General features: G+C 36.4%; 1 protein-coding gene across 5 annotated transcripts in view; it reads right to left on the bottom strand.

Moving 5' to 3' along the window:
• Lrp1b (LDL receptor related protein 1B) overlaps positions 1-15,088 on the bottom strand; it is a 1,927,307-nt gene that overhangs the window by 606,916 nt on the left and 1,305,303 nt on the right. For all 5 annotated transcript variants that reach the window (XM_037205578.1, XM_028868856.2, XM_037205579.1 and 2 more), the window contains 2 exons: positions 2,920-3,094; positions 2,093-2,187 (listed from right to left, as the gene is read on the bottom strand). In XM_037205578.1, the coding sequence (XP_037061473.1) occupies positions 2,093-2,187; positions 2,920-3,094 (270 nt within the window). The remainder of the gene's footprint in view (positions 1-2,092; positions 2,188-2,919; positions 3,095-15,088) is intronic.

The raw sequence follows: 15,088 nt of genomic DNA on the forward strand, positions 1-15,088 counted from the left end.
CTTTTCAGCAAGTGTTGCAACCAGACAGTCACATACAAAAGACTGGTAGCAAATCTGTATCTCTACACTGTACAAAGTGAACTCAAAATACATCAAAGATATTAACGTAATATCTGGAATTCTGAAACTTCTTGAAGTAAATGTAAATAAAACATCAAGTATAAGTCTGGACAAGGACCTTCTGAAAGGGAAATATCCTTGAGAATTGACAAATAGAATTGATGATATTGGAAATAGGATTGATGATATTGGAAATAGGATTGATGATATTAGAAAACTCTTGCATGACAAAGGAAACAACTGTCAGAGTGAAGAGACAGCAAGACATTGGGAGAAAAATTGTGCCAATCACACATTGGACAGAAGGTTACTATACAGAAAATGTGAATAACTTCAAAAATTAAACATCCAAAAAGCCAAAATATCTAGTCAATACATGGCCTAATAAACCAAATTGATGATTCTCAGGAGAAGAAATAGAAACTACCAACAAACAGTGGGAAAAAATATCCAACACCCTTAACCATGGAAGAAATATAAATTAGAATCCCTTTAGGAGCTGGGGAGGAGACTCAGCCAGTAAAGCGCTTGCCACATAAACATTGAGACCTGACTTCAGTGCCCAGCACCCAGGTAAAAAGTCAGGTGTGCTGGTGTCCTCATGTAACCTCAGAGCTGAGGAAGAAGAGCCTATGGGGTTCCTTGAACATCCAAGCCTAGTGTCCACAGAAGCCTTGGGTCCTAGCCTCAGACACAAAGTGGACAGTTTCTAAAGAGTAAAAGTTGAGGCTGACCTCTGACCTCCACATTCATATGCACACATTTTCTCACACATACACATACCCTCACACATGAAACATATGCAGGTACACAGACAAAATAAATAATATTTAAATAAAAAAATCAAGAAGAGCGTTATTGTATGACTCAACTCCATCAATCCTGGGCATGTACCTGAAGGACTTTAAGTCAGCATAACGCAGCAATATTTGCATATCTGTAGTTATAAATAGCTTACACTACTTAAAAAACCAAGACAGGGAATGTGGTTAGAGGTTCAACAGAAAAGCTGAGAAAACAAATGTGATACATAAGTAGAACAGAATTTTTTCAATCTTTATTGCTTTATGCAGAATATGGTCATGACATCTGCAGGGGAAAAAGATGGAACCTAAGATCATTATATAAAGTGAAACAGGCCAGACTCACAAGACATACACTACATTTCGTCCATACATGGTATCTGTATTTAAATATCCTCATCTGAATATGACATAAAAGTAGAAAGGGATCCATGAGAAGAAAGGAATTGGTCTAGAGAGAAGTGTTCCAGCTAAGTTTTGTCAACTGGACACAGGCTAGAGCCATTTGAGAAGAGAGACCCTCGATTAAGAAAATGCCCCCACCAGACTGGCCTGAGGGCAAGCCAATAGTGCATTTTCTTAACTAGTTATTGATATGGGAGGACCCGGCCCATTGTGGGTGGTGCCACTCCTGAGCAGGTGGTTCTGGGGTGTAGAAGACCGTAAGCTGAGCAAGCTGTGTTGAGCAAACCAATAAAAACACCCATCTATGGCCTCTGCATCGGTTGGTGCCTATCTCCAGCTTCTGGTCTTGATTTCCCGCTCTGACTTCCTAAGGATGATGGACTGTGATGTGGAAGTGGAAGTGAAATAACCCCTTTCCTTCACAAATTGCTTATGGTTCTGGTTTTCAGAGCAGTATTAGAACCCTAGCTAGGATAAGAGGGAAAGGGTACTCCAACAAAATACAGAAAATACAAGGAGGAGGGTGGCAGAGTTGGGAAGGTAGGGGAGCACGTGGAAGCAAGCAAATGTCATAATATGCACACAGGAATCTGCCACACAGATGCTCAGGCAGGCTGTGTGCTAAGGAAATTTAATAACACCCACCCACCCACCCCCACATACACACACAAAAGGCATCTCATATAGAGAAAACTGGTTCTATGGAACCAATCAACTCGATCTAATTTATGTTACTAATCTGTAATCTTTTCAGTGTTTAAAGTCATGCAGATGTATTACATTAAACCTGCCACTATTAATATTAAAAAAAAAAAAAAACTTACCAACTGGTTCTTTTTGGTTCTGAAAGAGAATCTTGATATTACTTCCATCCATATTTGCCATGTTTATTGTATTTCCATCTGTCCAGTACAGTTTCCTTAATTCAAAAGATATAGATTAAATATTACATGCAGATCCATTTATTGGAAAGTAGCATATGGCAAAGAATAAAGTAAGAAAACGTATTCTGGGCATAGAATTAATTCTTTTTTCAAAAGGCCTAAAAGTGTTGGACCCCTGTGCATTTTCCTAGGAGGAAAGCATCTCTTCTGCCATTTTCCTTTCTTTGAAAGAATTTTATCTTATTCTCATTTTCCTTTTCCATCCAAATCTGATGCTTAACTAAGACTACAACAAACTACTTTCATTTTGTCCTTCATCAAAACTGAATCCTCTTGGCTGAGAAGGAATTAGAATCTGTAGATGGGAAGAAACTCATTTCATCTGTTTCTCCTGAAAACTTTGATATCACACAGGCTCCTGAAGTCACCAGAGACAAGAGCAGGCTGACTTTGCATTGACCAAGCAGTAAGGAAATGTTCACAACCACCATTCCAATGAAATTGCTTTTTCTCCACAACTCTTTTTGTTCTAAACTCTCATTCCCTAGAAATACACACTAATGAGAACTTGTAAATTACATTTCATTTAGATAAAAATCTCTCACCAGAACTCTGAATCTTTATAACAATTTCCATACTTACATTTACATTTTGACTGGATCCTCAATATCTGTATCATCTGAATTAAACAATCATTTTCTGTAAAATCTGAAATAAAGTACAAAATGTAAAAAAAAAAAAAAAGAAAAATTTAAATCATACTTTACCCTCTGACTGGGTGAGCTGCCAGGCACTGCGGCTTATCGATTCCGTGGATAATTGAGGTTTTCAAAGAGCCATCTAGCCTGGCCACGTTAATTTGTGTTTCATCAAATTCGGAGCTAATCCAGTATAAATTACGTGAAACCCAGTCCACTGCTAACCCTCTGATGCTCTGAATATCTGCAAAACAGGATAAAGAAAACGGAGAGTGACCGAAGGTTCACATACACTTGGCTCCTCAGGTAAGTTATGTTCTGTCTAAGGGAAAACCTAATTTACACTTTAATTTGTCAGCTAGAATTGTACAAGATTGCAATCTCATTCCCTTATCAACACTTGTTAAGGTGTGCATAATCATTAATGTCTAACTGCTGAGGCATTAGGAAACCTGAAGCAACAATTATCATCAAAATTAGAGTAACAGTCAATGCTTCACCAGTCAGTGCTCGGAACAGACTCTGGTAGACACTGGTCTTGTGGGCAGAAGTGACCACGATTTGAGTGAGAATAATAGCTCCTGCAGTTGGTACCACACAGGTCTGGTTAGGAGAGAGTACTGTGTGTCATTAACAAATGAGCTGTTTAATGTTTTAAGTGCTGGTTTTTTACCTATGTGAAATAAAATAAGTCAACCTTCCCCAAACCAGCAGGCTTGAACACCTTTCAACACAGATAATTATCAGGAATTTAATGGAATATGAGAACAAAACCAAAGGCATTTTAACATTCCTCCAAATGTGGACTCTGTAGTAATGACTGAAACCTAATTAAGTATAGAGTTAGTGCCGCTAAAGAGGGCCTCTGTACTGTTTTTCTTTGATTAGTGAGTTGGGCATCTTGCAAAACAAGCACAGGGATGTGTCTTAAACACTCGGGAATTTTAGAAAGAGAAACATACTAAAGTGAACTGCTGCAAATCATGGAGATTAGTAATGTATAGTAGTACTGTTTCAGTCATTACCCATGGCATTTGAGAGCTTATCCCTGGAAATGTCTCTTTTTTCACTTTATTTTCTAGTATTTAGTACTGCTAGGGTTCTTTAGTCACCAGCTCCCTGACCTTACGGTGGACACGTGAAAAGACAGACTGGTCAGTGAGATGTGGGGAGGGTGGAGGTACTGAGGGTTCAGGTGGTCCTCAGGCAAGTGCTTCCTATCTTACTGACCAGTCCAAGCAGCTGCTACTTCACTCCAATGGAATCAATACATCTTCCCATTCAGTGGAAGCTAGCAAACTAGATTTTTTTCAATGGAAAAAGCCAATTAAAGTTGAAAACTCCAGACTTACAAAACTTGCTAACAAAGCAGAAGAGGGTTGGGAGTCCAGTGATTGTGCGGGGGCTGTGGAGCACAGAGGTGGGTGGGGCCGGACTACTCTACTTGCAAGGTCAGGAAGCCTTTCTTCAGTCTGCCTGGCCCTCACAGTGCTGGCTCCAGTCTCACATCCTCAGCCTGTCCTTTGTGTAGGTCTCCCTCCTGTCCCTGGTAAACCTCTACCTTCTGAATGTGGGCTTACGTTAGAGTGCAATGGCGTACTTCTTATTTTGTTCTTTTTGTTGTTGTTGAGACAAAAATAATACATTTCTTTACAATTAGACTTTCCTTCTCTCTCAGGGTGCACTTCCTCCTGTCCCACCCTCTGGAGCTCACCTGCTTCAGAGAGGTAGTGCTAAAGGAGTGAGGTTTGGGGTCAGGCTCCAACCCTGAGGCCCTGGTTCTTTGTTATCAGTATCAGTCATGTAGTTTCTTTCTTTCTTTCTTTCTTTTTTTTTTTTTTTTTGCAACATCTTTGCTCATCTTAACCTGAGGCAACATACAGATAAAGGATTTCTGAGACTCCTTTGGAGGATGTAATATTGTTTTACTACAAGACATATTTATAAAATACTTTTTTAATCAATCTGATGCTCAGAATATTTTAAATTGCTTACTAATTGAACCAAATATATGGACTAGAGAGCGTACATCTCTTTAATTGTAAAGCAAAATTCATACATATTTAATCAATATATACTTCCAATATGTTGAAAATTTCCTCAGACATGTGCAGCACACATTCAACATAAAGATTTGCAGTGACTTAGTAAATGCTCCATCTATAATCTGGAATTATAAGGGCATATCAATTATCTACAATACTCAAGTATAAGACTGAAATGCCTGAGGCTGAGGGTGTTTTTTGTCTGAGCACACAACAACCTCAATCAGAACTTTCTATCTTTGTGATTGTTTTGGCCCCAGATGGCATTTTGGGTTACCAGCCTGACAGGTGAAATCAAACTTGTCTTTTTTTTCATAACTAAAGCCCACAACTCATTGTTTTAGAGGACCCTAAAACTGTCCATGGAGGATGTGAAGAAAAGTAGTTAAAAATCGCTGCATCTTTCTTCTTTTTAGTGAAAATATTGAAACAATATATTTTGACTCTTAACATCTGTTTTTTATTGTCACTACAATGCCTCTGAGCAAGTTTCTCAGAAAGTTCAGCTTTCCTCTGTTTGGGAGAAACTCACTTTCTTGAAATAAACACAAATGATATATTCTGCAAACTTCCTTATCACAAAAGTCTCTGGTAAATGATAAATTTTAATTTTCATATATACGTCAAAACCACAAGACAGACAGATGAATGTCTGTATGTTAGATACACATACACAGACATACACACAGACACACAAATGCATGCCAGCTAAAGCTATAAAGGTAAGTAAATGAGAGTTCAGAAATGTGTTAATCATCAAGACAAACCCCACACAAGAATCATCATTTTTGTGGAATATTTGATGCTTGGTATAATGTAATTCATGAGTGTGAGAGCAAGACAGAATGACCACAGGATTAATAGAAAGATTTTATATATCATTAGTTATAAGTAGGTGGGGAAAATCATTCCTGTTTAAAAAGGAGAATTTTTTTTTAAAAAAAATTTGCTCTAGATTTTTCTATCATTTCTTTAGATATATGCAAGTGACAGAATATCTTCATAGGGTTTATGCCTTGAGCAATACACTCCTAGGTATTGGCAAGAAATTCACTTGTCAGGTGGGAGATTTAAATGGATTGGAGGCAAGAAGTGCCTTGTTTTTTTCTATAACAAAAACAAATTTTAGTCTTTTGTAGAAGAATGTCCTAAGGAATGCTCTCATATTCCCATAGGTGAAGTCTATTGTGATAGTAAAAAGGAACATGATAAAATATCCAAACAGATACAATGTAAGAGCAAAGCTAAAGAGCAAACCAATCAAGAGTCCTCAAATTCAAACTCTGTATGTAGAATAATAAAAAACAGCACCTGGACACAGTTAACCTGGTGAACTGAAAAACAAAGAGAGAAAGGTTAGCCAGAGTGACTATGGGGAAGCTAGAAGCTGGGTCTGGAAGACAGAATGAGTAATCCAGTATATTTAATCAATGCTTTCAAAGGGCAGCATATAAAAGGAGAAGCAAGCATATTGAGATAATCTTGGAGGTTTTCTCCCACTGGAATAATAAAAGGCAAAATCCCATAAAAGACAAAATGAGAATACTGTGAGGAGATGCAGGGGTGATTGCAAAGACACATGAACAAATACAGAGGCCAACCAGAGAAACTTGAGGATTACCATTACAGTGGTGAAGCTAAGAGTAGGCTAGTACTAGCACAGCCAAGAGAAGATTAATCCTTGAATTTGAATGTTGTGCTCGGCTGAATTACCTTAAGTTAAAGCTGAACAACAATAATAAAAGCTGATTCAAAAATGAACAGAAGACTCGAATAGAAATTTATCCTTAGATAATACAAAAATAGTCAAAAGAATTGAAAATGTGCTCAAATATACTATTCATAAATAAAGGAAAAATGATTGAAAGAATGATCAGACACCCCCTCACTCCAATAAGAATGACAATTGTCATGAAGTTGGGTAGGTAGGAGGATCTAGGAGGAGTTGGGAGAGAGTAAAGAACATGATCTAAATATATCATATGAAAAACTGAAAATAAAAAGTAAGTTAATAAAAATGGCATAGTTCAAGTCTCATATTCATTCTCTACTCTTTATATGATCCAAGAAATAGAAACACAAAAGTGACTATAAACTGATGACTACTAAGAGAAAACATGGTACCTATGAATAATGGGATACCATGCAGCCAAAGACGATAAAAATCTTGTCATTGGCAACAAGATAGATAGAACTTGAGATTATTACACTAAGTAAAATAAACCAGACATTGGACTGACAAGTACCACATGCTCTCATTCATTTTCAGATCCAAAAGCGGCTGATATCATTGGAGTCACAATTAAGTGGCAGTTAACAGATGCTGTGGCAAGTGGAAAAAGGCATCAGAAGGGTTGATCAGTAGAACAAAAGTTCTTAACTTAAATGATAAGTTCTATGTGCTTTAACACGGAAGGTTTTCTATAGATAATGACAGTGAACTGCACATTAAAAAAACTAGAAGAATTTTTGAGTGTTTCCACCATTAAGAAGTGATACATTCCATAAGATTGATCAGTTTACCATGATTTAAGTGTTATATCATATACGCATCAAGATTTCACAAGGTACCACAGAATTATGTAAATTTTCATGTTACATAACAGCTCAAGTAAATTTAAATATTTAGAATTAAAACAAATATAAAAACAACAGCAGGTTAACAAATATTGGGAAATCTTGGTGCCTTTGTGTGCTGATAGTAGGGATGTGAAAGTGAAGGAGCAGGATGGTGCTACCTCAAATCAAAACAAAAGAGTTATCATACAACTCAGGAATTCGACTTTTTACTCTCAATTTGTGTGACAGGATCTTATGCATCCCAAGCTGACCTCAAAGTCATTATGTAGCTGAGAATGATCTTGAACCTCTGATCTACTTGCCTGTACCTCCTAAGACTGGGATTATAGGCCTCTGCAAACATGCATAGCTAGCAATTCCAGTTTTCAATACATGTAAAAGAGAGATGAAGTCTCAAAGGGACTTTGTATTATAATATTCAAAATGACATTTTGAAAACAGTCAAATTTAGAAACAACCTATGTTGACTACTAGATGAATAAATAAAGAAGATGCACTATAAACATCCAGTGAAATACTGTTCAATCTTGAAACAGACAAAAATCTGATGTATGCTAGAACATGGAGGGAACTTGAGGATATTCTGCTAAGCAAAACATGTCTGTCACTAGAAAGATGGCTCAGTTAATGTGCAACTGTGAGGACCAGAGTTTGGATCAGAGCACCCAGTTAAATACAGAATGGGCTGGCATACTTTTGGTACTCCTATTGGGTAGTGAAGACAGAAAGTCTTCAGGACAAGCTAGGTAGCCAGAGAATCCCAATTAGCAAGTGATTTTTTGTCCAAGTGAGAGACCATGTTTGCAGATCTACAGTGGGAAGTTCTGATGTTTGCTGTGGGATAGTCTTTCTGTAAGCTGTGAATATGTGTTGCTCTCATTGGTTAATAAATAAATATGTTTCTTTAATGATGAGGCAGAATAAGGTTAGACCATACAATCAAACTGAAGACTAGAGATGAAGAGGGGTGGAGTTGGGGCAGATTCCAGCCCACTGCTGAGGAAGCAAGAAGTATAGAAAATGATATAACAAGTCACAAACCATGTGGCAGTGCATAGATAAGAAATATGGGTCAATTTAAGTGTAAGAGCTAGTTAGGAATAAGCCTGAGCTATTGGCCAAACATTTATAATTAATACAAGCCTCTGAGTGATTATTTGGAAATTGCTGTGGGATGGGGCAGGATAGAGAAAAGCCTCTATTCATAGATGTTAACTTCTGACCTCTACATATGCACACTTCTGTGTACTAATCTGGGTGTGTCCTGACAATGCAAAAAACACATACAACACATATAAACACCTGCACACATATAAAAAATGCCACTCAATAAAAGAAACACCATACCTCTTCTCTTGCTCACTTCTGCACTAGTTTCTCTAACCTCTGTCCAATTATCTGTCATCTCAACCCTTTGTCATATTGTAACTTCTGTGCAATGTCAAAAGTCTGTCCCCTTCTTTACACCTAAGGTTCTAGACTAATTTTTGTTCTTATTTTTGATTTTGGAGGAAGAGTCTTGGTAAAAAATGCTGGCCTTGAACTCTTGATCCTTCTGTCTCTATCTCTTTAGTGCTAGATGTACACCATCACAAAACACTCAGTATCAAACACAGGACTTAATGCATGCTAGTCAACAAGTCTACCAACAGACCCACATCCCAGCCCTGGGCTAATTTTTATTTTGAATTTAGAATATTTCTGTAGATTTCTAATATTATCCCTGCCTATTATTTCTCAGTTTTGCTATCATTGCAATTTCCACTTGATGTATCTTTCCTAGCGTTTAGCTCACCCATATCACCTTTAAATCTTACCTGTGGTCCCCCATTTTGTTAAGGGAAAAAGAAAAAAAAAAACAGCCAAACAATCCCTTACTTTTTTATAATCTCTTGGGGGATATGATCCAACATGAAGTCTCTACAGTGTATAGCTACTTTCTTACCAGAGTCTCCTGCAGATTTCCAGATATTCATGCCTATGGATTCATCAACTGGGAACCCATTTTTCCCAAGGCCTCCTTACTTCCTCCTGACTCAGTGAGTACATTAGTAACTCCATGTCAGAAATCAGTGTGAACTGTGATCTAGTTGTCTAAGTGGCTTCGCCATGGTACAGTCCTCATTACCTTGCATTGTAGTTATTTAGTTACATTGAGGTATACTGCCACATGTGATGTCCCTTTAGTTAGTGAAATGTCTTGAACTTTTTAATCTTTGAGTACAGAGCATTTCATAAGTCTAATGCCTGAGGTGTGGGACCTAGAAAGTGCTATAGAGTTTCTTTAAAATCCTGCACATTAGAATGAAATTGCATACTCACTTTTCCAATTGAAAATATGAAAAAATAGGCATAGACAGTATGGGCATTTCCCAGATTTAACTATGTATGCAAAGTTCTCAATGGGTAGAAGGTGTTGGCATCATTATGATTGTTTTAGTTTCTTTTCTTTCTTAATTTTTTCTCTCTTTCTTTTTTTGCATCACAGATATTGATATTATTCCACCACAAAAACTTTCTGGGTGAACATGAGAAATGGAAAATTCTGACCAGTCATCAGTAAGCAGCAGATGTCCCACAGCTAAGCTTTCTAATGTTTCTAAAATCTAGAAAGCACTATTATTATGGACCTGTTCTCATTACCTCAATTATTTCTGTACTAATTGTTAGAATAATTATTATTTTCAAACAATTATTACATTTAATACTTTGCAATATATATAGAGAAAAGCTTTGCTTCACATTGGCAAAATAATTGCTATAAAAGTGGATGATGTTTCAAATATGAATGGACAGTTACTAGATAAATTCCATTCGATTCAAAGTTCATTGAGAATCACATATTTAGATGAGCATGATAGTACTCACTGATACCTCCAGTGCTATGAAGGCAGAGGCAGTAGAATAGTACAGCAGACACATAAAGCTTCTTTGCCAATAAAAATAAGATTTGCCTGAAAATGATGTGGACTTTCATAAACTTGCCACTGTGTGTCTAAAACTCTTTGCTCACATTTTAGATGAACAAAAATATTTTGGAGGAGAAAGACAATGGTGCATTTCACCAAGATAATACCAGGGGATCTGCAGACAATACTGAGCACGTAGGAAGTACATGCTGTCAAAAATAAGCATATGCTTAAAGCTAAGCCTCTTTTTTCTCCAACTCATGAAGTTCCTTTATTTATAAAAGGGAGGGACATGGAAGAGAAAGAAAAACCTGTGTGGTCAACAGTGAAATGAAACTCAGGTATAAACGAAGCTCTAATATTCCCCAAAATGGCAAAGATGACAGTAGGTTTCTCTTATCTATGAAAGTGGAAAGCAACATGAACCTCAAAGTAAATACACCATTAGAGGGTTAAATAAAAGAATAAAATAAAAGGAGGGACTCTAGAAAAAAATATGGATGAAACAAAACATGTTCTAGTTGATTTTCTTCTCTTCTGCTGTGGTAAAACATTGTCCAAAAGCAACTTGGGGAGGGAAGAGTTAATTTCATCTTACATTTCCTAGGTCACAGTCCATCACTGAGGAAAGTCAGGGCAGGAAATGAAGGCAGGAACCTGAAGGCAAGAACTGAAGCAGAGGCAATGGAAGAACATTGCTTACTGATTTGCTCCCCATAGCTTGCTCAATTTACTTTTTTATACCACCTAAGACCATCCACCCAAGGATTACACTGGCCACATTCAGATGAGTTATTGCACATCAATCATTAATAAAAGTGCTCCAGAGACTTTCTCATGGGTCAATCCTTTGGCTGCAACTTTTCAGTTGAGGTTCCCCTTTCTAGACGGTTTTGGTTTGTTTTAAGCTGACAAAAAAATAACCAGCACAATAAACCCAATTATTTTTTCTTACATTAGGAATTTGAAGGTACATTCATGATTTGTAATATTCCTTATTGTGTTAACTACCAGCAGTGTGCTAAATTTTTCGAAGGCACACTGTTGTGCAAGAAAATTATACCTCTGACCAGTCCATATTTGGGAGGTCTGACTGGGCCCTGGGACCATCTTAAAAGCATAGTGCTTTGAGCTGATGAAATTCTGCTCCAGTAACTTGCAATGAAATCCTGAATCATCTTATTGCAACATAATGAAGGATACAGGAGTGCTAATAATGTGGTCCTGAGGGTAAGCTTTTTTTCTGTAAAGTTCTTCACCATGCCTTTGAGGCAACATTTCAGCTTCTATGACCTTGAGCTTTCTCATCTATAGAATGGAAATTATTCATTTGTAATATTAGATGTGCAGAGAATAAGTGAGATGGCCTTTGTGTCACACTAATGTTAGGTTATTTATCATACCCAATCAGTAAGCCTGACAACATGAATGATGGGAAACAATTTGGCCCAGGAAGGGGCTCAAGAAAAAGCATTATTGGTACCAGAGAGTAAAGATGTCCAGCTTGTTCTATGAATTATAAGGTCTTTTTCTCTTGGAATAAAAATATATTTAATTTTTGTGATGGCTAATCTTGGTTGTCAACTTGACTAAAATCTAAGTAGGTGGGCAGGCCTGTGAATGACTTCCTTTTTTAGATATTTTGAGGTAGCAAGACCCACCTTAAAACTGGGCCACATTTTCTAGTGGCAGATTATATAAAAAGCACATGGTAGATGGAAGCTTTTGTTCTTTGTCTTCTTTCCTTCACTCTCATTGGAAAGTTCATCTATTTTGCTCCCAAGACATTTCTTCCCTGCTATTAGAACTCACTTCTTCAGGATTCCAAAATAGGCTAAAAACCAAGGGCTTTCTAAGACTTCTCTAGAACTTCAGCACAAGATTGTGACTACTGACATATCCAGCTTTATGGACTGAACAACTTCTAGGTCCTTAGCCTTTCTATCAGAAGACATCTGTTGTTGGATTGCTTAGACTACAGCCTAATAAGTCTAATAAGTAAATATATATAATGTATATATAATAAATATATATAATGTATATAAGTATATGTATATAGATTAAATAAGTATATATATATATATATATATTCAATTAGATCCTTTAGAGAACACCAACCAATATCATTTTATGAGAGTGGAAATAACACATATGGACATACATGTGTATGTATATGCATTTTTGCACATACTGCATATAAATAATACTACTAAATTTATGATGAATATGCTTATAGTCATATATTACCAATTATCATTATAATTAGCTGTCCCCATTTTGAGCTACTTACTGTAAACAGTTATAAAAAAAGGGTCTTTCACAAATAACATATAAATGCGAAGTCTAGTGGTGCAGATGGTAGAGAATGGTAAGACAGGCAAGCTATTGTTTCCTTTAAGAAAGCTTGAACCAGTCAGTGTTTTTCTCAGGAAGTAGGGATGATTGGGTATATTTGGAGTTCAGTTTGTAAAGCTCACTTCACATTAGACTTAAATTGAGGAAGGGATGAAAAATGAAGCTCCTTAAGAAAAACCCAGAAATATCACCCTGCATCCTACCAGACCACCAAGAATTAAAGCTGAACATCAACAACAACAGAAATAACAGCAAGCTTACAAGCTCATGGAAATTGAACACTCAAAGAAATATAAGTCAAGACAGAAAGAAAGAAGGAAAGGAAGGAAGGAAGGAAGGAAGGAAGGAAGGAAGGAAGGAGGAGGAAGAAAGAAAGAAAGAAAGAAAGAAAGAAAGAAAGAAAGAAAGAAAGAAAGAAAGAAAGAAAGAAAGAAAGAAAGAAAGAAAGAAAGAAAGAAAGAAAGAAATTAAAGACTTTCTAGAATTCAATGGAAATGAATACAATGGTACACAATGTTATGGGACACAATGAAAGCAGTGTTGAGAGGAAAGTTCATAGCACTGTCTACATTAGAAAAATTAGATAAATATCATACAAACACCCCATAGAACACCCAAAAGCTCTAGAACAACAAAATAAATAGAAAAAAATTAGGCACACCCCAGAGGAGCAGACAGTAAGAAACTTTCAAAATAAGACCTAAAATCATTTAACTATAAATAAAGAGAGCAATACAAAGTATCAGTAAAACAAAGAGTTGGATATTTGAGAAAATCAACAAGATAGACAAACTGTTATCTATACTAACTAAAAGACACAGAGAAAAGATCCAAATTAATAACATCAGAAATGAAAAGGAGGGTATAACAGCTGCCACCAAGGAAATCTAAAGAATCATAAGGTCATACTTTAAAATCCTCTACTCCATCAAATTGGAAAATCTAAAATAAATGTATAATTTTCTTCATGGGTACCACTTACCAAGTTAAATAGATGTCAGATAAACAATTTAAATAGACCTATAACCCCTAAGGAAACAGAAGCAGTCATCAAAAGTCTCTTAACCGAAAAGGCTTAAGGCCAGACAGTTTTGAAGCAGATTTCTACCGGACTTTCAAAGAAGAGCTAATACAATGCTCCTCAAATTTTTCCACAAAACAAAAATAGAAGGAACATTGCCCAATTAATTTCATGAATCCACAGTTACCCTGATACCCAAATCCTACAAAGAAAGTGAATTGCAGACACATTTCCCTTATGAATATTGATGCAAAAAATACTCAATAAAATCCTTGCAAACCAAATCCAAGAAATATAAAAAAGACCATCCACCATGGTCTCAGAGATGCAGGGATGGTTCAACATATGGAAATCTGTCAATATAATACACCATATAAACAAACTGAAAGGAAAAAAAAAACACCTAATCATCTCATTAGAGGCTGAAAAAGTCTTTGACAAAATCCAACACCCCTTCATGATAAAAGTCCTGGAGAGATAGCTAACACAGGGACATACTTAACATAATAAAGAAAATGTACAGCAAGCCTATAGTCAACATCAAATTAAATGAAGAGAAACTCAAAGCAATCTCACTAAAATCAGGAACAAGACAAGGCTGTTCACTCTCTTCATATCTATTCACTAGTACTTGAAGTTGAGTTATAGCAATAAGACAACTGAAGGATATCAAGGGGATACAAATTGGAAAGAAAGAAGGCACAGCATGTTTATCTGCAGGTGATATGAATGTATACATAAGCCATTTTCAAAATTCTACTAGGGAAAACCTGTAGCTGATAAAAATTTTAGCAAAGTGGCTAGATATAAGATTAAGTCAAAATATTAGTAGTCCTCGTATATACAAATAAAAAAAGGGCTGAGGAAGAAATCAGGGAGATAACACCCTTCACAATAGCCTCAAACACTATCAAATGTCTTGGGGATAACTCTAATCAAGCAAGTGAAAGACTTGTATAAAAAATTCATGTCTTTGAAGAAAGAAATTGAAGAAGATATCAGATTATGGGAAGATCTCCCATGCTCATGAGTAGGTAGGATTAACATAGTAAAAAATGGCCATCTTACCAAAAGCAATCTGCAGAATCAAGGAAATCCCTATCACAATCCCAACACAATTCTTTACAGATCTTGGAGAAACAAATCTCTACTTTATATTGAAAAAGAAAATCCCAGGATAGCAAACACCATGCTGAACAATAAAAGAAATATTAGAAGGTATCACCAGCCCTGATTTCAAGTTGTATTACAGAGATAGAGTAATAAAAATGGCATGGTACTGGTATCAAAACAGACATGCTGATCAATGGAATGGAATTGAAGATGCA

The sequence above is a fragment of the Peromyscus leucopus genome, chromosome 4 (assembly GCF_004664715.2).
Source record: "Peromyscus leucopus breed LL Stock chromosome 4, UCI_PerLeu_2.1, whole genome shotgun sequence".
NCBI lineage: Eukaryota > Metazoa > Chordata > Mammalia > Rodentia > Cricetidae > Peromyscus > Peromyscus leucopus.